General features: G+C 40.8%; 1 protein-coding gene across 12 annotated transcripts in view; it reads left to right on the top strand.

The window, feature by feature from the left end:
• Window positions 1-24,219, top strand: part of ralgapb (Ral GTPase activating protein non-catalytic subunit beta) — a 144,150-nt gene extending 119,931 nt beyond the window's left edge. For 8 of the 12 annotated variants that reach the window (XM_087994682.1, XM_087994681.1, XM_087994677.1 and 5 more), the window contains 8 exons: window positions 2,462-2,627; window positions 3,348-3,422; window positions 4,588-4,710; window positions 7,184-7,320; window positions 8,872-8,980; window positions 9,409-9,487; window positions 11,055-11,203; window positions 16,521-24,219. In XM_087994682.1, coding sequence (XP_087850808.1) covers window positions 2,462-2,627; window positions 3,348-3,422; window positions 4,588-4,710; window positions 7,184-7,320; window positions 8,872-8,980; window positions 9,409-9,487; window positions 11,055-11,203; window positions 16,521-16,714 — 1,032 coding nt within the window. In that variant the 3' untranslated portion in view covers window positions 16,715-24,219. The remainder of the gene's footprint in view (window positions 1-2,461; window positions 2,628-3,347; window positions 3,423-4,587; window positions 4,711-7,183; window positions 7,321-8,871; window positions 8,981-9,408; window positions 9,488-11,054; window positions 11,204-16,520) is intronic. The other 4 variants (XM_087994683.1, XM_043710960.2, XM_043710959.2 and 1 more) reach the window with 1 other exon arrangement.
• Window positions 24,220-24,560: the final 341 nt, after the last annotated feature.

The following is a 24,560-nucleotide window of genomic DNA, read 5'->3' as shown; positions in this document are numbered from 1 at the left end:
TTAGAAGACCCAAAGACACACATACCAAACACCACCAACTTCTTCAGCAAGGACAGTATCGTCAAGCTAGTGGACCTATGCCTTACCACCCACTTCACCTTCAACAACAAAACCTGGAGACAAACCAATGGAACGCCCATGGGGTCTCTGATATCAGGGTTCTTAGCAGAGGCAGTAATGCAGAGACTTGAACAAACAGCTCTGCCAACCATCCAACCCAAACTTTGGGTCCACTACGTGGATGACACCTTTGTCATCACTAAACAAAACAAATCAGAGAAGACCTTCAAGACTTATCACTAATACACTTACTGGCATAAAATTCACTAAAGAGAAGGAAAACAACAACAAACTGCCATTCCTAGATGTCACAGTAGAGCGAACAGCCAATGGGGAACTTCAAACCAGCGTCTACAGGAAAACAACACATACGGACCAAATATTGAACTCCAGAAGCGATCATCCCAACATCCGCAAACTAAGCTGCATCAGAACATTATTTCAACGAGCCACCACACACTGCAGCACAGAGAACTATGAAGAGCAGAGGAAAATCACCTATACAGTGTATTCAAAAAGAATGGGTACCCAACGAACACAGTCTGCCGGTTTCTGAGCAACAAACCCAAACAAGCAAACAAAACACGTCCAGAAACCCTCGCCACTCTCTGTTACATCAAAGACATCTCGGAAATGACTGCCAGACTACTCAGACCCCTTGACATAAACCCACCAACACACTAAAACAGCAGCTAATGAACTTGAAAGACCCTTTACAGACAATAAGCAAAACTAATGTCATTTCCAAAATACCTTGCAAGAACTGTAACAAGGTAAAAACAATGACTGCAGATGCTGGAAACTGCTCCGCGGATGCTGCCTGAACTGCTGTGCTTTTCCAGCACCACTCTAATCAAGGACTGTAACAAGCACTACGTTGGACAAACAGGCAGAAAACTTGCCACCAGGATACATGAATAGCACCTAGCCACAAAACGACATGACCCACTCTCACTGGTAACTTTACATACGGATGAGGAAGGACACCACTTCGACTGGGACAACACAGCCACCTTGGACAAGCCAAATAGAAAGACACACATTTCTTAGAAGCATGGCATTCCACCTGGAACTCTATCAACCAATACACTGACTTGGATCCCATTTACCACACTGAGAAAAAGAACAGTAAATGACATCACCCCAGGAAATGATGTCACCAACCCAAGGAAACCTAAACATATAAATAAGTACTGGTCCATACCACCAGTGCTTCATCCGGAGGCTCACTGATGCTGTTACCTAGTATGGTGGTGATATGTCTGAAACAGAATCTTCCAGCTCAGCAAGCAAAACTACATCCAGAACCTCAACCTGAGCTACAAATCTTCTCAAAACTCACCAACGATTTATCTGTCTGATTCATTTACAGTAATGCCTTGTAAACTAAAAATTGTGGTGAGCATTCTTGTTCTTATTCAGCAGGGCTGTTTGTGACAAATTTCCCAAATTAGGCTAAAAGGATCATTTTCAGCTCCTGGCTGGAATTAGTTTTTAGGCAGAGCAGTTGAGTCTTGAAATATCTGATTAATCTAGTTGATGTGGCTACCTTTGCTCTTTGACTTGTTCAGCATGAAAACATTTTTGTAAATTACAAATAGTGATTCATTGTATTGAGATGAGTAGCCAGTTTGTGATTTTAAGTTCACAGTTACCAATTTCTTTCTTTAACATACAATTTACCATGCACCCAAACTACAACTAACTGGCAATTGTCCTATAAAGATATTTATACACAAAGATTGGTGCATATGAAAATACTAATGTAGGCTGGTAAACTGTCCTTGCTGAAAATGAAATAGCACAGAATGAAACCACATTGAACTTTGTAAAACTTGTAGAAGTCATGTTTGAAATATAACTGTGCATTTCAGCAAATCTCTTCAGCCAGTAACCAGACTGATGAATATACTTAAACTCTGAACCTTCTTAACATATTAAACATGTATAACGAAGCAACTTAGATGAGTGTGTCATGGGAGCTAAGTCATATGTGCCATTTGATGATCTTAACCTTGTATTCCATCTACCATGAATGAGCACAGTAAAATGTTGAAATTTGATCTTAAAAATTATTGCAATGAAATGGAAATCACTTCAACTTGAATAAGAATATAAGCATGAGAATTTGGAATAGAAGGAAGCCATTGAGCCCCTTGAGCCTGTTCCCGGATTCACTAGGATTATGGCTGATCTGTTCTTGGCCTCAACTCTATGTTCTTACCAGTTTCTAATAAATCTTGACACACTTTTGTTTAAAATTCTACCCATCTCAGCCTTGCATATATTCAATGACTCCGTCACCGCACATCTCTCAAGCAGAAAATTCCAAAAATTCATGACCCCCAGAAAAGAAATTCCTCCTCACCCCCATCTTTAACACTTTCGAATTGCTTTTCAGATTCTGAAGAACGTGGAATCCTCCAATAATGTGCAGTCTAATTTCTTGGAATTTCTCCTTTCGTTGGGATGGCCAGTGGATGTTGGAAAGCACCCAGGCTGGACAGGACACGTGTCAACCAGCTGGCTAATTAATGCATGCAATGGCAGTGAGGGGAAAGAACAAGGTATGTTGCCAAGATGACAAAAATATCCGCAATTTCGGGAAATCTAACAATATAAATATTGAAATCTGGAAATTACCATTTGTCAGTGAACACCTGTAAAAGCTAATTTTGTTCCATATGACCACATACCATATTAATGGGGAGGTGATGACCTGGTGGGATTACCGCTGGACTGTTAATCCAGAAACCTAGATAACATCTGGAGACCTGGGTTCGAATCCAATCATGACAGATGGTAAAATTTGAATTCAATAAACATCTGGAATTAAGAATCTAATGAGACCACGAATCCATTGCCGATTATTGGGGGAAAAACCCATCCAGTTCACTAATGTCATTTTAGGGAAGGAGACAGCCATCCTTACCTGGTCTGACCTGCGTATGACTCCTACCTTTCCTCTGGGCAGTTAGGGATGGGCGATAAATGCTGCCCAGCCAGCGACGCCCTCATCCCGTGAATGAATAAAGAAAACAATTAATATACTTCAAAAAGTATTCCAAAGGTTTTCAATTACGAGGAACCGTTTTGAAATGTAGATTGTATTTTGTGAAAGGCAGTTCTGCAAAGAATGTTGGGATCAATAACTAGATTTGTTTTGCTATTTGCAACTGTAGGCCATTCATTCTGCAGTCCTCCTACTGACTCCTAACGGGTCTCCATTTAGACCTTTTTCCCTTCTCATTTCTGAATACTTTTTAATGTTTCTTTTACATGTTCAGTCATTCCAAGTTATTCCGGATTCTCCTTTCACCCACTGAGAATGGAAATAGGAGGCCTTGCAGCCCCTCAAACTGGTCAGTAAACTTGTAACTGATCTGTATCTTAATTCCACTGATCATTCTTAGTTCTGTAAGCCTTATTATGCTTACCTAATAAACATCTCAAAACTGAGATTGATAAATATTTTTAAAACTACAGGACTGCAGATGCTGGAAATCAGAAACAAAAGCAGAAATTGCTGGAAAACCTCAGCAGAGCTGGCAGCATCTGTGGAGAGAAAGCAGTGTTAACATTTTTAGCTGAAAATGTGTTGCTGGAAAAGCGCAGCAGGTCAGGCAGCATCCAGGGAACAGGAGAATCGACGTTTCGGGCATAAGCCCTTCTTCAGGAATGCCCGAAACGTCGATTCTCCTGTTCCCTGGATGCTGCCTGACCTGCTGCGCTTTTCCAGCAACACATTTTCAGCTCTGATCTCCAGCATCCGCAGACCTCACTTTCTCCTTTCACATTTTTAGCGTCCAGTGACCCTTCCTCAGAACTGGCAGTTCTGGACCCAAAGCGTTGAACCTTTTCTATCTGCAGAAACTGCCGGACCTATTGATAAATTTTAATTTGGTTCCCACCGTTTTTGGTGTAGTGAGTTCCAGTTTTTCACTACCATTTGTATGAAGAAGTGCTTCCCAACATTACCTGTGAAGGGCCTACTTTCGGTTGTAATGTTATACTCCCTTGATATGGATTCGTCAACAGCTGAAATACTCTTTGAAGGTGTAGATGGAGAAACATGCTCATCTGCTTAAATACCTCAATTGAATCATCCCATAATCTCCTAAAGGGAGAATACAAGTTCAGCCTTTACAGGTCAGAAACCTTCATCTGAAAACCTCAGGACTAGCTGTTTTTTAGGTAAAGGATATTTTTGGGCCCATTATATTTCATTTGGGTCCATTGGAAAATAGCTTCACTGAAACCTAAAAGCAATTCTTTTTCCTCAAAGGACCCAAGCTGTCCTGTGGACAAAACGTTTGGGCATTTGGGTTAGTAGGTCTGTGTGGGTTAAGCAAAGTTTGTTTTTCAAAGTGGATATGTGGAGTTAAGTTACAGATCAGTTGTGATCTCGAATAGGCTTGATGAGCTACATGCTATACTCCTGTTCCTGAAATACTAGTTTAGCCATACCGGTTATTTTGAGCAGGTCTTCTGTGATCCTCCTGACCTTTTTCATTCTTTTACTTGCAGAGGAAACAGTGGCACCAGCAGACACTGGAGGAGGTATTTTTAATGGAGAGAAGAAAGCACTGTATTATGCTGATGCCTTGACTGAAATTGCCTTTGTCGTTCCCTCTTTCATGGAGTCATCCAGTAAGTCACAAATCGGGAAAACCCTTTCTCATCCTAACACAACTGTGTGTTTAGTTTGCTCTCTTATCAAACTGCTTTATCCTTTCTCGTATAGTATCTCTGTTAGCCATAGCAAAGAAATCTTGCAATATGCAGTGTGCTTCCACAGAGATTTCTGTTTTCAGTTATACGTCCAGATTAATTAAGTTAAAACTCACACAACACCAGGTATAGTCCAACAAGTTTATTTGGAAGTACAAGCTTTCAGAGCACTGCTCCTTCATCAGGTAGCTAGCTCTCATTCCAGCATCATAATATTTTGCTTTTATTGGCAGCCCTTATATTGTTGATGCTACCACAATTTCAGCTGATGGAGAAAGGTGGGATCAGGGACAGAGATCATTGTATTGTAAGGTTTTGAAATGGTTTTGATTAAACCAAAGAAGGAAGAATGAATTGGTGGAGCGCTGACTTCATTAGGGCAAGCGCGGAGTTGGGCCAGAGAGACTGGAACCACAGGTTGGCAGGAAAGACAGGAGCTGAACAACAGGCTACTTCAAACTGGAGATGGTTTGGACACAGTTGTTATATTTCAGCAAAAGGCAAAGGAAAGATAAACAAATCCAGAATTCCCTACATGACCAAGGAGATAGAAATTAAGTTAAAAGAAAAGTATTAATGAAAGGTGTCAAGAAATAAATAAAATTAAGAAACAAGCTAATGCACAAGATTCAGAAAAGAGGTGAAAAATCAAATAAGACAAGCAAAGAGGGATTATGAAAAAAACACTGGCCGCTAACACAAAAGGAAATCCCAAGGTACACAATAAACACAAGTACAGAGGAACATCGATTATCCGAAGGACACAGGCAGGGAGTATTTCATTCGTTGAATCAAATTCTGGATAATCGAATGCTGGATAACATAGTTTAGCCAAGCACTGGGACCTTACAGTGAATTGTAAGGGACCTTGCTGAATAATACAATAGTTAGATAATCAAATGCCGAATAATAGAGGTACCTCTATAGTAAAAGATGGTGAAAGGAGGAGTCAGGACCAAAAGGACATTTAGAATTGGAGGCAAGAAACATGGCTGAGATGTTAAACAAAAACCTTACATCTGCCTTTACTTATAACGCAAATGCTATCCAGACCATGATGACTGAGGAGGAGGCTCTATCGCTGGAAACATTGAGAATTAATAAGGAAGTGGTATTGGACAAGCTATCAAATTTCAGTGTTGATAAGGAGACAGGACCTGATGAGATGTATCCAAGGAGTAGAAATTGCAGGGGCACTAAGCAGTTATTTTTGTCTTCACCCTGGTCTTGGGTGATGGCAAAAGATTGGAGATTTAAAACATTACACCCTTTTTTAAAAAAAGTTTGTAAAGATTGATCTGGAAATTACAGAGCACTCAGTTTAACTTCAGTGGTGGGGAAGCTCCTATGAACAGTTATCCAGGACAGAATTAATAGTCATATGAAAAAATGTTGATTGATGCAGAAGAGTCAGCCATGGGTTTGTTGAGGGTAAACTGTATTCAACTAATTTACTGGAGTTTTTTGAAAAGGCAGTGGGATGATGAAGGTCAATCTGTTGATGTCATGCACAAGGACACCCAAAAGGCTTTTAATATAATGCCACACAACAGACATGTGAAGGGAGTTATAGCTCACGGAATAAAAGGGACAGTAGCAACATCGATACAGAATTGCCTGAGAGATTGGAAACAGTAATGATTAATGAATATTTTTTGGACTGGAAGTTGGTTTGCCGTGACGGAGCCCTTGCTTTTCCTGATTTGTAGATAAATGTTCAAGATCTCAGTTTCAATTTTAATTGATTAGAATAAGATGACTTCTCAACATCTTTAATTGCACTCTAATGTGTTTTTTTTCAGAAAAGCTAAATATCCATAACTTTGCTATGTATTTTTTCCCTTCCCACCTGCGAAACAGGATATTTTTCATATGAGGCATGGTTCATCTGCACATTTCCAGTAGGGGCACTGTTATAGTCAGTAGCAGGAACCCAAACTGGTTTTTGTTTCCTTTCCACTTCTTTTCAATTCACTGGAGGTCTAAAGTTCCTACTGCTTCCCAGGTGTAGAATGCCTAACTGCACAGCCACAGCGATTGAGTCTGCACTATCTGTGGTTTGTAAGAATCAGGTGCTCATTCTTAACTATTAGGGGACTCCGTGAAGCTCCATTATTTGTAAAGGCAAATCCTCTCAATTGAAGTAAACCTCTGTTGAGATACAGAATTGTTTTAGAAATGGTTTGGATCAAGATGCTCCCTGGAAAGCAATGCATTTCATTTGGAATTCAAGTTAAATATTCATGTAATTGTTAAATGTTTATTTAACACAATCTTTAATTTGTAAATTAATATCAGGGCACTGGTTATCATAGTGCAATCATTTGAATCCATAATTTCCAGTCCTTCAGTTTTGCAGAAGAACATTCATTTCTTTTTATTACATTTGTAGCTGACTCCTCAGAAAGTGGTCTCACATTCCAAGAAGCAGAGACACAGATGGACTTATTGCCAAGCCTCCTGAAACAAACCCCATTAACCTTGGAGCTCTTCCCAAACCATTCTGAAAACCTTAGCAACTCACAAAGGGTAAGGTTCCCTCAATATAACACCAGGTTGCATGTTTATTCTTAGAGTAATTGAGAAGATGGTTTCAGATTTGTATTTAAATGTGTAAGGGTGTGTACTCGTATGAACATCCATCCCAATCTCTTCTCTCTCACCCACCACCACCACCAAAAACAAATAAATGTTAGCAGGGCTTCTTGATCATTCATCTTATTTATCTCCACTTTCCTAATTAAGAAATGCTGTATGTTATGGCATTATTCAGGTGAGATGTTAGACTGAAATGTGTGATTCCTTCCTTCTAATTTTAAGATTAATGATTTTACAATGCTGTTCATAAGAGACTTCTCTATGTAACCTGGCTAATATTTATTCCTAAATTAAGGCCACTGAAAATTGGCCATTTAACTCCTAGATGTTTGTAAGATCTATTAGTGCAAACTTCCTGCCACCTTTTCTTGTATACTAGCAGTCCCCGCTCCTCAAAATAATTGTCATCATGAGTCAGTGTGAGCACTCTCTCTTGAATCAATGTCCTGGGTTTAAATACTGATACTCCAGGTGCAGGGCTGAAGATGTGCTGCACAGTCATTGGTAGTATATTTCAGTTGTATTTGAAAGTGGATCTAAAATATCCCAAGGAATTCTGCACAGAAGAGTGGAATATGTCTTCCCCAGTGCATTGGGCAATATATATATATATATATATATATATATATCCCTAGCCGACGTCACTAAAATCTACTACCTCTCAAACTCTTCTCAAATATTCCTGGGATCATAATCTGTATTTTTTTAATTCATTCATGGGACGAGAGTCTCACTAGCTAGGCCAACACTTATTGTCCATTCCTCAGAGTTAACCGCATTGCTATGGGTCGGGAGTCACATGTAGACCAGACCAGGTAAGGATGACAGATTCCTTCCCTAAAGGACATTAGTGAAACAGATGTTTTTTTTTACCCCTGACAATTGACAATGGATTCATGGTCGTCATCAGACTTTTAATTCCAGATCTTTACTGAATCCAACTTCCACCATCTCCTGTGCCTGGATTTGAACCCAGGGTGTCACCTGGGTTTCTGGATTAACAGTCCAATGATCATACCACTAGCCGTCGCTTCCCCATGCAGATATGTTGGTATGTTAGAACAATACAGCACAGAACAGGCCCTTCAGCCCTTGATGTTGCTCCAACCTGTGAACTAATCTAAAATCATCTTCCTACACTATCCCATTATCATCCATGTGCTTATCCAAAGATTGTTTAAATCTCCCTAATGTGGCTGAGTTAACTACATTAGCAGGTAGGGCATTCCATGCTCTTACTACTCTGAGTAAAGAACCTGCCTCTTACATCTGTCTTAAATCTATCACCCCTTGTACAAGCTGACATTGTTTTGTTCATGTTATGCAGTGACTTTGTTTGAAGAGCAGTTTATTTGAATGTAAAATACTTTGGCAAGTCCCACACGATCTGAAGGATAGGATATATAAATACCATTTTTGTTTTACTGTGAATCATTAAAGCTGCCAGTCCATGTTACTGATGTTATTTTTTTCCTTCTAAAGCTGAGTCCCACACAGAAATCGAAGCGGTTGCCACTTGGGCGTACTGTCCCTCCACTGGGTCCTGAAACAAAGGTCATTGTTGTGTGGGTGGAACGCTTTGATGACATAGGTATGGTATATCTGAGAAGCTGCATTACCAAGTACTGCTTTGTATCACTGGTCCCTTTTCGGTTATACTGTTTTGATTCACTTGGGTTGTACTCAGGAAAAGATGTTCTAAATTTCACTATGAAAAGAGAGTGCTTAATCTCCACTTCACTGCAAAATTCTAGTGTGGGTATCTGACCAGTCCTGTGTTATCTCTGGTGGAATTGAAGGAAATATGAAGCAACCAGGATAGCGAATTTGAGGGAGAAAATCAGCAGAGATCAAAGTCGGCTTGATCTCTATTGTTATGGTCTTGTAGATTCTCATGTTCTCACTTCCTGTGTGTGCCAAGTCCTGTTAACTTAAGATTTCTTCAAGCACTTTACAGCATTGCCCAAAATCTTTTCTGATATGGTTTAACATGTCTAATATTTAGTTATCTTTTTCTAGAGAATTTTCCTCTCCATGATCTTCTACCAGAGATCAGCACTGGAGTAGAGACCACTACAAATAGCAGCACCTCTCTCAGGTACTTTCTTTAACACTTCAACTTTGCTTTTTCTTTATCAGAAGCTACAGAATTGATACATACCTTTCTTTCTGCAGACTAGTTGAGACCCTCTTGCTCAATCAGATTTTGAGCAGGAGTTTCACTCGCTCTGTGCTAGGTCATGAAGGGTTTGTTACTTTGTATTGGAAACATCATTCGGGTATTAGAAACTAAAACAGAAATTGCTGGAGAAATTCCGCAGGTGTGGCAGCAGAAAGAGAAAGCAGAGTAAACATTTCAGGTCCATTTGTCCTTGGATTCGGAAAATTGACTCTATTTTCTCTCCATGGATACTGCCAGACCTGCTGCGTTTCTTCAGCAATTACTGCCTTTGTTTCAGGTCTCCAGCATTCACGGTTATTTGCTTTTCATGAGGATATTATTTGGGGCTTACCTTTGCTACTTCTGGAAACTGGCTATATCACATTTGCAGCTCAAAGGCTGTATGTGCACTATTAAATGTTGTGCCAAAACTCAGTCCTGCATAAGCACAATCATTAAGAGAATTTCTAGACCTTAATTTTACAGCTATTTTTGGGTGTGTTTCTGCTTTTTGTTCCCACTCTGGTTGCCCATTTGTTTGTTTGTATTGGATCTTTGACCTCTTTGCATGTGTTAATGTACATTTTGCTCTCCCTACTGTCTAAAGGTACCTTGCCTAAAACAGTTGCAATGTGAGTGTTCATTTAGGCATTTCCATTGCTTTTGGAAACAGAGAATGAAAAGCATGTTTGTATTCATGATTGAGACTAACTGATTTCACCAATGCCCATCTCTGAAATTTGAGGGGTCTGGGGCTGGAGTTATGATCACATTTTGAAATAGCACTGTGGCTCAGTGGTTAGCACTGTTGCCTCACAGCGGCAGGGACCCGGATTCCATCCGTGGGCAACTGTCTCTGTGGTGTTTGCATATTCTCCCTGATACAGTGTCGGCATCCTCCAGATGGAGGAAGTTATGGAGGGGTTATGTTTGCTACTTCCAATCCAATGGAACTTTTTCTTAATACAGGGAACTTGGAAAATTAACCCCAACGTATCTACTACCTCATTAGCAAGCTTTAACGGCTTATATGAACAGGCCCTCTGAAATACGTAGCACACTTTCCTTACTCCCTTTAGTTTTGGATAGTTCCTTGAAGGCTTTATATGTTTTCAGTTTATGCACAAGCTTGCATTTCCTGAATCCCAAGGGGTGCCTCCCACATTCCAAAGATGTGTTGCTTAGGTGGATTTGCCATAGGAAATTGCCCATAGTATACAGGAATGTGCAGGCTAGTTGGATTAGCCATGGGAAATGCAGGGTTATAGGGATAGGGTAGGGGACGATGGGTCTGGATGGGATACTCTTTGGAGATATTGGTGTGGTCTTGATGAGCTGATTGGCCTGCTTCCACACTGTAGGGATTTTATGATTAGAAAGAAAATCTAATCTGACACACGATTTTATGGCTACCCATCTTTTCTGTAAGTTATGTCTCCGGACAGAGCGTCTATCTGTGCAAACCGAACTAAACATTTTATATTTCTCTGGTCTCATTATTTAGGACCACCACATCAGACAAGGATGTGCCGGTCATTTTTATCCACCCCCTGAAGACTGGTCTCTTCAGAATCAAAGTTCAAGGGGCTACAGGGAAGTTCAGCATGGTGATTCCATTGGTCGATGGTATGGTAGTGAGTCGTCGGGCATTGGGTAAGGGCACCAATTGGCAGAGAATTAAATGTTCTATTTTATGTTTTGACTTCAGGTGATTGATTCTATGTCTACACAAATATAACAGCTCCTACCTTTAACCCAAATTGCTTTGAGTTATTCCCATTCACTTGTGTCCTGAAAAAAATAAGAAAGATGTTGACAATGTCAGTGTTGTAGAACCAGGGTAAAATGTCCTCAAGTCTCAGCTGCAGTGTTCATTTATGGCCTCTCACTCAGTGTTTCCCATCTTTACCATGGTTCACTTGATCAGTGCAATGAAGCAGAAAGTCCCAGGTTGCATTTATGTCGTTGAGATTGGCCAAAGGGAGATGCAATGGTCATTGGCAGCAGATAAAATCCCAAAACAAGTTTCTTGCCAATTTTGTGTGTGATACTGCTTTGTGTGGCCTCTGTGATGGTCTTGTTCTATCAGGACAGCACAGTAAATCACATTAGATGTGGGTATCTGTATTTAGATAATGAGCTGTGTTGCAACTGTACAATATCCTATCTAAGAAGTAATATAACTTAGGTTGCAAAAGACTGCATTAATATACTTTCAGCTGTTGGTACCATCGACAGATTCTCCAGTACCAACATGCTGAGTGTTACCATTAACCAGAAAATGAACTGGATAGGCCACATTTCAACAGGTGGCCACCTGCAGCTGGAAGGATGAGTCCCCTGTGGTTCCACTCTCACATCGGGTTTCCATTTTGGAAGCTGATGTCAGGGTGAGGGATGTCACAGGGCATCCTGAGGGGGAGGGTGCTAAGACAGAGTTCATTTTTCAAAATAATACTCATGATAGAAGTAGAATGAGGGATGAGGTCTTGCATCAAGGTGTGTAGATGAGGATAATGCAGTTGGTGTGGTTAATATGGATTTCAGCAAAACTTTTGACAGGGTCCCACATGGGAGACTGATTAAGAAGGTAAAGGTTCACAGATTCCAATATAGCTTGGCAAGTTGGATCCAAACTTGGTTTAGTGACGAGAGACAGAGGGTGGTGATAGAGGCAGTTTGTGTGACTGGAGGCCAATGTCCAGTGGTGTAGGTGAGAATGTAGAGGCGTTTGTGAAGTTTGTGGATGACACAAAGATTAGCTGGCTGTTAACAATGAGGAAGAAGGTTTTGGGTTACAGGAAGATATAGATGGGTTGGTCAAATGGGCAGATCAGTGGCAAATGGAATTTAACTGTGCGAAATGAGGCTTGAGGAACTTTCTTTTCACCTGAAGGGTGGTGGGGGTCTGGAATGCGCTGCCTGGGAGGGTAGCTGAGGCAAGAAACCCATCAGTCTTTGATACTTGCAACTAAAGGAAGAAGAATGCACTTTAAATAAAAATGACAAGTCCTTATTGACCTGTAAAATTAAACAATGCTTTGTGGTGTCTAATAATCACTAATTGAGAGAAATCAGTTTTTGGCAGGAGGAAGGCACAGCCCACCCCCCAACCATGTTGACTTTTGCGATAATCTCTAATCATCGATTCTAAAACCTTCCCTACGACTGACTTCAAACTAACTTATAGTTTCTTGCTTTCTGCCTGCCTCCCCCTTTGAGTGGAGGGGTTATGTTTGCTACTTCCAATCCGATGGAACTTTTTCTTAATACAGGGAACTTGGAAAATTAACCCAAACATATCTACTACCTCATTAGCAAGCTTTAACAGCTTATATGAACAGACCCTCTGAAATACGTAGCACACTTACCTTACTCTCTTTAGTTTTGGACAGTTCCTTGACGGCTTTATATGTTTTCAGTTTATGCACAAGCTTGCATTTCCTGAATCCCAAGCTTTACCAAAGGTGTCCTGAACTCCTCTGCAGGGATACTTTAAATCTCCAAGTATAACCCTGACTATCCAAGAGAAATACATTGAGATCAGAACAGCTCTAACTTGGTTTTGTCTCCATACACCAGCTTCCAGACACCTGGGACCCTCAAATCTGATTTCAGTAGGAACAGCTTATCGTATAAGTGGCCAGCTGCCTCCAGGAATTGCACATGCTCAGCCCATCCCAACCCTGCCCCCGTGTATATGTGAAATGCCTTGGTTTGGGGGCAGGACTCCAAATTCCCAATTTCTTTCAGTATTTTTGCCATAGTAGCAATGCACTCTGTTGTGGTGAAAATGGTCTACCTGAATATAGCTTCTCATCCCAAGCATGTCCACTAAAACATATCTCTCTTGCTGTGAGTGTAAATGTCAGTAGGACCTTAAACTGACTATCCCGGCTGGTGCATATTGTGAAGGTGAGAGGGGGCCTGACCTCTGGGCTGATCCCTGTTGTGTAAAGGTGAACACCAAAGCTGATTTGTGGTGTGGAAGGGATGTGTTGGTGAAGTGTGGTGTATAACCAATAGATTTGACTGGATATCCACAGCGTCGAAAGAGGAGTCAGTCTAGAGCTGTGAACAGGTTCATGGGCTCCCTATGGAGAAGAGAGATTTGGGACAGATGCCACACTGATGAACAGATGGTGAGCAACAGCTGAAATCAGTTTCTGGGGAAGAGTGCAGTTGAAACTTATTAAGACAGCTGGATGTTGTCATGACAACATGTTGTCTTGTTGACATCTGGATGTGACAAGTAGGGTTGGTATTAAGATGAGCTTTCGATGAATTTCTCTTTTCCTTGGTACAGTATTTTGGGTATAGAGCAGACGACTGGAAGAAACAAACAAGTAACTTGAAACTGCTTTAGAACATAGAACAGTACAGCACAGAACAGGCCCTTTGGCCCACAATGTTGTGCCGAGGATTAATCCTAAAATAAAATAACTTACACACCCTTCAATTCACTGCTGTCCATGTGCATGTCCAGCAGTCGCTTAAATGTCCCTAATGACTCTGCTTCCACCACCACCACCGCTGACAACGCATTCCATGCATTCGCAACTCTCTGCGGAAAGAACCAACCTCTGACGTCCCCTCTACACCTTTCTCCTAATATCTTAAAACTATGATCCCTCATGCCAGTCAATCCTGCCCTGGGGAAAATTCTCTGGCTATTGACTCTCTCCATGCCTCTCATTATCTTGTATACCTTGATCAGGTCTCCTCCCTCCCTCCTTCTCTCCAGAGAGAAAAGTCTGAGCTTATTCAACCTCTCTTCATAAGACGAGCCCTCCAGTCCAGGCAGCATCCTGGTACAAGATGATCAGAAGATTAGGTAGGGTAGACAGTGAAAGTCTTTTTCCTAGGATGATGTCAGCTTGTACAAGCGGGCATAACTACAAATTGAGGGGTGATAGATTTAAGACAGATGTCGGAGGCAGGTTCTTTACGCAGAGAGTGGTAAGGGCGTGGAATACCCTCCCTGCTAATGTAGTCAACTCAGCCACATTAGGGAGATTTAAGCAATCCTTAGATAAGCACATGGATGATTTTGGGATAGTGTAGGGGGACGAGCTGAGAATAGTTCACAGGTCGGTGCAACGTTGAGGGCCAAAGGGCCTATTCTGCGCTGTATTGTTCTATGTTCTAAACCTTCTTTGCACCCTCTCCAAAGCCTCTGTATCTTTCCTATAGTAGGGTAACCAGAACTGGACACAATATTCCAAGTGTGGTCTCACCAGGGACTTGTAGAGCTGTAGCAAAATCTTGCAGCTCTTAAACTCAATCCCCCTGTTAATGAAAGCCAAAACACCATATGCTTTCTTAACAACCCTATCCACTTGGGTGGCAACTTTGGAGGGATCTATGTACTTGAACACCAAAATCCCTGTGTACCTCCACACTGCCAAGAATCCTGTCTTTAATCCTATATTCAGCATTCGAGTTTGACTTTCGAAAATGCATCACTTCGCATTTATCCAGATTGAACTCCATCTGCCATTTCTCAACCCAGCTCTGCATCCTGTCTATATTGCGCTGCAGCCTGAATAGCCCTCTATACTATCAACGGTACCTCCAACCTTTGTGTCATCTACAAATTTACTAACCCACCTCTCAACCTCCTCATCCAAGTCATTAATAAAAACTACAAAAAGCAGAGTCGTGCAGGACACTGTTCACCACTGACCTCCAGGCAGAAAACTTTCCATCTACAACCACTCTCTGCCTTCTGTCAGCCAACCAATTCTGAATCCAGACAGCCAAATCTCCCTGTATCCCATACTTCCTGACTTTATGAATGAGCCTACCATGGGGAACCTTATGAAATGCCTTGCTGAAGTCCACATGCACCACATCCACTGCTTGACCGTCGTTGACTGTTGTCACCACCTCAAATAACTCATTAAGATTTGTGAGGCATAACCTGCCCCTCACAAAGCCATGCTGACTACCTTTAATCACACTACGCTTTTCCAAATATTCATAAATCCTGTCCCCTCAGAATTCTTTCCAAAACCTTGCTGACCACAGACGAAAAACTGACTGGTCTGTAATTGCCAGGGATTTCCCTATTCGCCTTCTTGAAAAGAGGAACAACATTTGCCTCCTTCCAATCCTCCAGTACGACCCCCGTGGAGAATAAGGATGCAAAGATCTTTGCCAGCGACTTAGCAACCTCCTTTCTCGCTTCCCAGAGCAACCTGGGATAAATCTGGTCTGGCCCTGGGGACTTATCGATCTTAATGTTCCTAAAATTTCCAGCACATCAACTTCATCAATCTTGATCTGTTCAACCCCATATCCCAGCTCCTCAAAGTCCTCATTGACAACAAGGTCCCTTTCCTTCATGAAAACTGAAGCAAAAAACTCATTTAGGGCTTCCCCATCTGCTGAGACTCCACGCACAAGTTCCCTACACTATCCCTGATCAGCGCTACCTTCTCCCTAATCATTCTCTTATTCCTCACGTATGAGTGAAATGCCTTTGATACAGTAAAAGGGACAGGCCTTTTACTCCCTAGTCTCAGATTTTGGGTGTCACAACATTAGGCTGGCGTGTATTGCTGATCCTTGAGTATTTGGTTCGGACTGGACACCGTACATACAGACTCCTCTCAAGTTAGATTGGGAAGTTTCACACTCAAAAGAATAATAGTGAATCAGTTGGATTTTTACATCCATCTAGTGTTTTTATCTTTTATTTTAAACTGAGTATTTGGAGTAGAAAGTAAGAGAGTCTTTGACTGAGGTGATCATTCCCAGACACTGGAAAGAGCAAGTGTGATGGGGTTACATGGCTTTTACTTGCAATGTATTCTTCAGTTGCACTTGTGCCTGGTGTGCAATGCAGACTGCTCAGCATGGGGGCATCAGAGTAAATGGTTATGTGGAAAGAACGGAAGTTATGGCCCCCAATAAAATATAAAACCTTTTAATGACCTGTGTGATGTTTCTGCACTTTTTATTTCAGGGTTTTTGGTCCGCCAAACCATTATAAACATCTGCCGAAGGAAGAGGCTGGAGAGTGATTCCTACAACCCTCCTCATGTGAAGAGGAAGCAGAAGATAGTGGATATAGTCCACAAATACCGCAACAAGCTCCTGGAACCAGAGTTTTATACCTCACTGTTCCAGGAAGTGGGGCCAAAATCTCTGAACCCGTAGACACACTGAGATCTTTGCCGAGAGTATTTATAAGCTATTTTACTACTTAGTCAGGCACTTGGCTACTTGCGAATGTGATGTGATGCACCGACTGGTATCCAGAGCTCTGGAAAGCAGTATATCCCAGCTGGTTCTGTGTAAATGTGTATTAAGGACGTAATGTTGATTTTTGAGAAATATATAAAATCCATTTTATACTGAACTGCAAGACAGCCTTACTGAACATAATCGAATTTCTGTACAATACTTGAAATCTGTATTATGTAGTGTATCTTCGATCAACTGTGTGGCAAGGTGTGCAATAGTGCTGTACTCTTAGCTCCCAGACCTTGCACTGAATCCTACACGGATAGACAGTCATAGAGGAGGAGAGAGTTTGGGGTAGTCTCAATCCACATACTGGTGGGAATGATTCCACAGCACAAAACTGCCCTTACAGTACATAGTTAGCACTAAAACTATAAGGAATGGGGCTAGGGCTTTGAAGGACGGAGTTATCTTTTTCGTTTGTCAACCTTGGTCAGTGATTTTCATTGTTGAGACATCAAGATATGTTTAGTTGGAATCTTAGTCCCAAGTCATGTGTTTCTTCCTTGTAGGAACACAAGCACAATATTAGTGCAGTTATCAGTTTCACACCATCCCCAGCATTAGCACAGTACGCAGCACAAACAGAGGGCATCCACTTGCTTTGTAGTCTTCCTGATGTCCTACGCCTGTGAATGTTTGTACTGAAATGACATTTATCAGTCTCTATGTTGATCCAAGAAAAATGAAAGGAATGTAGAAGGAGGTTAGCAATGTAAGGACTGGAGAAATATGAGGGAGTGAGGAATTGCACAGCTATGTCTGAACCAGTCTTTGTGGTCAGACTAATGATCGAACCCACAGAAGTTGAGTTTATATTCGGCAGTGGAATTGCTTTTTTTTTAACTTGGATTTTTTCCCCTTTGTAGGACCTCACTACAATTTCCCCAAGTCTTCCTCTGTTCCTGCCAACTGAGAATGGGGTAAAATTTGCAATTTCTTTCTTCTCAAAAAAAACTAGATGATTACTTCATTGTCCACCTGGGCATTGGTAACTTACATTGCATTAGTCTTCTCATGTTGTCTGGAAGCTGTCCTTACTAATTCTGCCCTGAATCTAGATGCAAGAATTCCCCCTAGCCAATTAAACTGACTAAGGATAACTTAGCGTTCCTGGCCTGTGCGCTGGAAACCACTGACCTAGGCTGTAGTTCAAAATAAAGTTATCCTGAAAGTGCCCGCATTTGTTTTAAAGCCGTCCACACACCATGCAGAATTGTTTTTATTTTGTTCATTAATCACGAAGCATTTAAAATATTTTTACAGGTTTTATTTTTATACTTCATTGCTTTTGTCATTGCCATTTGGGGAAATAATGGTTATTTTTAAAACAGTATCTTTGTTCCCAACACATTTGTCTGATTGATAAATGAGTCTCATTAGAAATCCTTACTCTGCAATCAATGATCAAACAAAGCAAATAATGTACCTTAGTGAACAGAGATCAATGCCTTCAAACTCAAGATCTTGTACTGTACAGGATCAAAATATCAAGATTCTCCCATACCCTTCAATGTCCTTCATGTTTATTACACTTATTGGTGAGCAAGCACCTTCCTACATTAGTTTTATGCTTTATTCTAGTTGGGTGTTTTTAAAAGAAAATTAAAGACTATTTTAAAAAATAATTTAAATGTCATGATTAGATTTCTTTCCCTAAGCAATTAAAAAGCTGGTGCTCATTGATGTGCTGATAGCCAGGTTCGTGAACCTCAGCAATTGAGGACAAAGCTGACTGATGAACCAACTTTGCTGAGTTAGTGATACATTGGAGAGGTGCCTGACACTGGAACTCTGTCCAGTCAAATCCCAGTAATTCTTTAAGGCAACCTCCAAACAGTATCAGTGTTTCAAGCAGTCAGCTTAATGACAACCTGATTTGGAGCAAGACCTCTGAGGTTACTGCAAAGACTGAGGTTACTGCTAGTTGCACCTCAGCTGATGTAGGCTTCTTTGTGCATGGTTAGTATCTGCCTGACTTGATCTATGTTAACTGGGCCCCAAGGGTTTAACACCAAAACAAATGCTTTCCAACAGTCAGCAGAAGCTGCATTCATTTGGACTTCTCATGGTGATTGATTTCTGTGCAATTCAGATACTGAGAAACAGACTGGTGTAATTCCTTCCTCCTCTTCTGCAGTGTCTGTGTGAAGAACATAGTGAGTTAAGCAACCCTTTTGATGGAGAGAGATAATGTTGGCAATACTTGATTGCTAAGTAGTTTTAATACTTTCTGTTGCATTTAAAAATTGCAGCATTCCCAATTTTTGTGTTGAATGCATTTGATGGGCTAAGAGGGGGTGAAGTAAATGCTAGAGATTGAAGAGCTTAGAGAGATTCGACAGGTTATTGGCTGTTCTCACAGAATAGATATATTAAGTTTTAATTTTGTGCATGATGAGCAATTCTCTTTTAATTACGTGTCTTGCCTGCCAAAGTGGCGAGATATAGTTTGACTTGCGCCTTTTCCTTTTTACTCCTGTTCCTTACTGAGGCTGTTTCCTGGTTTTTGAATTCTGATCCGTTGAGATAAACCCATAGCAAAATCCTTCGATATGAAATCATAATTTATTAACAGAACATTCAAAACATGGGGAATTGCTTTGCTACTTCACACTTATACACACACAGACAAAGTACTCAGGAAATTAAGGAAGACAAAGGAGAAGTTTATCAATTACAAGTGTTTGGTAAATGCAGAGGTATTAAAAAAAAAATGAGCCCACAAGTTCCCAGATGTTAATGTCCTATAATAGTCTGCTCAGTGAGCTGTGCCCTGTAGACTTTACTGTTTGCAACGTAGGCATCTTTCCCATCAGCAAATTGGGGAACTAGTGATGGAGTATTCAAGGAAGGCTGCCAACTCAGCCTGGAGTCCTGTTTTTTTGCCTCTAGACATCCAGCAGCAACTCACTTAGAATTCCAGAATTGTATATTCAAGCAATTTAGCCAGATTTGATTTCAACATACAACAAGGGCAGATATTTGAGGAGCTGAGGGTCCATTTTGGTCAGCTGACTGAAAGATCATTAAGCTAGTGACAAGGTAACTGTTAAAGTATGTTTAGCACGGGTTCTTTTATCCAGAGCTATCTGGAAACAAGTGTCTGACCTCCATGCCCTTTGTCAGGTGACAATGCAGGGGTTTCAGAAGTTTCTGGAAGTATGAATCTGATTGACCTCTGCCATTTTGAGTACCAGAACGCTGTCAAAAGAAACAAAATTTAACCATGAAAATGTAGAGAAGTTTCTTGTCATACCCTCTAACTGTGACATACCCAAAGAGCTATTCTGAATGCACATGCTGCAAAACCCAGAGGTTGAGGTATTCAACTTGATTGGATAATGCACTATAAGCTGCAAGTTCTCTCCAATGTTGATTGTTCAAAGTAGCCTGTTATCTGGCCAACTATAAAGTTCAGTTTTCATTTCTGCATTTAAACTCACGATAATTTGAGCGATCTGAGGTTTGTAAATAATAAAGGGATATACCTGGTTGAATGCCCTGATGATCGATCAGTGAGATTCTGATCGATGCCTTCCTCTTCAAGGTTTTGTCTGACCACTCCTTTGACTTTCTATTCTTAAACTTTCTCCAGTGCAAACATTGAATATTCCATTCATCCACAATGCCATCCACTCTTCTTCCACCCCCACGCCCCAATCACTCTCTCTCTTCCCTTCTAACATACTTAAACGTAGAGGGTAGAATCCGATTATCTGTGTTTTACTTCAATGATGTTGGGAGTGCTATGCATTAATTTCCTGGTGAGTTTTCAAGGTTGCAACATTGACCTTACTTTAAAAGTGTTTCATTGTCTGAAGCACTTTGAGGTATTTTAAATTCATGAAAGGTGCTACATAAATGCATATCTCCTCACTGACAGTTGTCTGTATTGGTCGCCCTGGGGTTCCTGCAGTAGCACTGTGTTCATGTCAGTTTGGACTTCCACCACCCACAGACTATTCCTAGCAAACCAGTGAGATCTGTCTGTTCACAACCAAGCCATTGGTCCATATCTAGATTCTCACTTGTCCTGTTTCATTTTGTTCACACCTGAATTTATTTCTGATAGCTGTAACTGTCGTCATCCTTAGTAAAGGAGTTTACTTGGGTAAGTAAAAGACTGAAATCTTGTCTGCATGCTTCTAGTAATTGTTTTTTTTAAGTGGTTTGAGGCATCGTAATCCGCAAAGACACTGACTCTGTTAAAGTGACATGGCTTCATATGAGAGGCTAGATTGGAGTGTTGGGCTGTTAGTTTTTGGGATATAGAATCCAAGTCAATGAGCACTGTCCCATTGGAGTTGGTGGATAGGATTCTCTACCACCTTGCTACTCCTGATAACCAGGATCAACAAAATCCATTTCCATTACAGGCAGCCCAAGTGAAATCAGTGAATTCAGCAAAAGCTTGGAATCTGACCTTGGACATCACTGGGCATGTGTTGTGTTCCAACTTCAGAGCTGTATTCCACTGTGCTGGGCTGCTGTTAGTAATACATACTGCAAATAATCAAATACAGTTTGTGCAGACTATTGAAGAGCACATTTACAGTCCATTGTGTGCAGTCCATTTGTTCAATGGTAAAGGCAGTACAGGTCATTCTGATATACCACAACAGTTGTGTTCCTGTGCAACCCCATGCTATATAAAATTGCACTGTGCAAGATCACCATAGAAAATCACTACCCATTCAGTAGAAAGTTTGTGTTATCTAAAGTGTCCACAATGCATCAATCGTGATTATAGACAATTTGTGTAAACAAAATGTGTTCATTAAAATATTGAATCAGAGGTGGTTTACAGACTGGAAGACAGCCCCTTGATCCATCATGTATGCATCAGCTGCAGAAATAAGCTACTCCGCCTAATTATACTTCACAACATTTGGGTTATAGTTTTCCTGCAGCTGGTGGGATTGGGAGAGATGAGGGATGAGAGGGATTTTCTACTTGTACTGACAACTCCCCCCAGTTCAGGACCAGTAATCTAGGACCAGCTCTCTTTATAATGTCATGCACCATGTTAGGAAGCATTCTCCCAGCACTGGGTTTCATTTTCTGTCTTTTGTCTTTCATGGCGTGTGCCATTATTAGCTTGGCCAACTTTTGCACATTCCTAATTGCCCTTGACCGTTTTGGAAGCCAGTTCACCACAGTCATAGGTAGGCAGGCTTCTACACCTAACGAACATTAGTGAAGCAGGTTGGTGTTTGTGATAATGGATACTCAATTAAAATTGTCAGAGTGTTGCTAAAATTTATACTCTTTTTGAATTCCAGATTTATAAATCAAGTTGAAATTCTCTTTGCTGTGGTGGGATTTGAAACGTGTCCCTAGGTTTCTGAATCACTGTTTTTATTCCTTTGTGGTATGTGGATGGTGCTGGCACCTCTGTTGTCTGTTGCTCTTGGGTTGAGTGGCTTCCTTGGCCATTTCAGTCCTTACCTCTAAAATTTCAGAGTCCAGTTAAAAGTCAACCACGTTGCTATGACCAGATAAGGACAGCAAATGTGACTTTCCCTAGAGGACATTAATGAGCCAGATACATATTTTTGACACACAATTAGAAATTGCCATAAAATCTCAGCAGTTCTGACAGCAGCAGCTGTGAGTGAAAAGGTTAATGTTTAGCAGTTCTGGATCCAAACGTTAACTTGTTTCTCTGCAGATGCTGCCAGACCTGCTGAGTTTTCCCAGCAATTTCTGTTTTTGTTTCTGATTTCCAGCATCTGTAGTTCTTTGTTTTCTCGTTCGGTAATTTTGACACTTGGTAAGGTTATCTGGTTGCTATTAGACAAGCTTTAAATTCCAGATTTTGAATTCATAATTCACCACCTGTAATGATAGGGCTCAAAGCCATGTCCCTAGAATAGTAGACTGGGTCTCTAACTAATTACATTACCAGCAAGCCAACTTCTTCCCCTCTTGACAAGGTATGAACCTGATTGTACATGGTGAATGAAACAAGTCATTAGTCTGCAACCATGTTTTCTGTACGTAGCTGGAGTGATGGGGATTTATATTTGCATTGTGGCGTTGGCAACTGCGCAGTGGACAGGTAGCCAGACTCCGAATCTCCCTGCATCCTCATACCACTCTTCATCTAAGGCTTTGAGATCCTCCTTCAAAAACAAAGTTTGACCGGCTGAATTTCCTTTTACAAAAATTGGTCCTAACTCATTGTCGTTTGTGGAGAGATGGCCCTGTAATCCAGTTCATGCTGGCAACGCAATTTACCAATTCATAATTTCTGGGAAATTCACAGAAAATATTCACTATGACCACAGCCAAGAAAAAGATAACAAGACAGTGGCATTTCAGCTGAGTGCGTGATTCAGGATAAATTCACAGTTATTGCTCCTCTTCCAATTGCATTTGCCCTGGGCATCTTTAGAAAGTTGGTCTTTCTGGTGTTAGATTTTATAATTCAAAAGTTGAGCTTGGTGTCTGAGAAAAACATTGTGCAATCATTGTGAAGTTGCACATCAAGGTAATCTGGTATGAAGGATAATTTAAAAGTTATTGTATCTTCTGTAAATAAAGCTGACTTCAGCTGAGATGTACACTATCAAGGAGGGTTTGTGTAAATAGTGATCAGCAGGTCAGGTTGTTTCTGTCTTCAGTACTTTATCTCTCTGCTTGCTAGGATCGGCAAAAAGCACGTGTTTGTATTTATGCCAATTCAATGTTATCAAAGAGAAATGTACTGATACTGAATGTATCTCATTATATTCAATAAATCGTTGAGTTTCTTTACCCCATACCCTTAATGGAAAGGTCTGGTGCCCTTTCAGCTGATAGCCTTTTTTTGAGATCCAATTCCATATTAATTAGCAATGAGTGCAGATGACTGGTTTGATTGTGTAAGGTACCATGTATACAGTCACTGTGGAAATCTAAAAGGGGAAGCCCTGGCAGATGATTTTAAACTTTCCTCATCCAGGGGTTGCTGGATATCAGCTGTTGTGTGAATAGAGTCTTTGCAATTGGGAGTTGATTTTGAGAATCTTCCTGGTGTGTGTGGTCTGATCGTATACTTTGTCACCATCATTGCATCAAACAATCTCAGAGCCAGTGCACTCCATTGTGGGAATATCAGCACCACAGGACGGCAGTGGATCCCTCAGGTGACCTGGTACTGACTGTTGGGTATTGGGCATCAAGAGAAGGCAAGTATCTGGGAATGACAACCCAGCAATTGATATTTATCAGTAAAACAGCAAATTAATGTGGGAATATTCCAATATAAGATAGTACATACATTCAATTTGTAAATGCAATCATTGAAACCCTCCCTGTTTTGCTTGTATACCTCAGCAAGATTGCATTTATTTTTGTTTTGCTACTGATTGAAGGTTGATCTGTTTGATTAAAGTGAGGCAGTTATATTTTTCTCTTCTGCTGAAGTTTTACTTGCGTCGTCTTCTTCATTTCTTCAAAAGTCTTTTATTTTTCTCCAGGAGATGACGTTACCAGAAGTGGGACACTGGGAATCGTGATCCTTGGCTGTAGAAGGTTGGCACAACTGGAGTTTCTCAGCCTTCTTTGGCCAACCTTATACAAAATTCAACTTTAACTGGACTAGTCGTTCTGGCCTTGCTGGTCAGTACTAGTCACTGGCTCCACCTGCCCAACTTATTCAAATATCAAATCCTTCATCTGTATTCAAACCACTTCTTGATTTCAGTTGACCACCATAAACTTCCCAGCTCTGGTTTACAATCCTTCACTCTTTCAGACTCTTCTTTTTAAT

Source organism: Chiloscyllium plagiosum, unplaced genomic scaffold, assembly GCF_037043375.1.
Source record: "Chiloscyllium plagiosum isolate Xiang-an unplaced genomic scaffold, Cpla_swu_hap1 HiC_scaffold_15, whole genome shotgun sequence".
NCBI lineage: Eukaryota > Metazoa > Chordata > Chondrichthyes > Orectolobiformes > Hemiscylliidae > Chiloscyllium > Chiloscyllium plagiosum.
The sequence above is the reverse complement of the archived record's forward strand: the minus strand, read 5'-3'. Positions and strand labels throughout refer to the sequence as shown.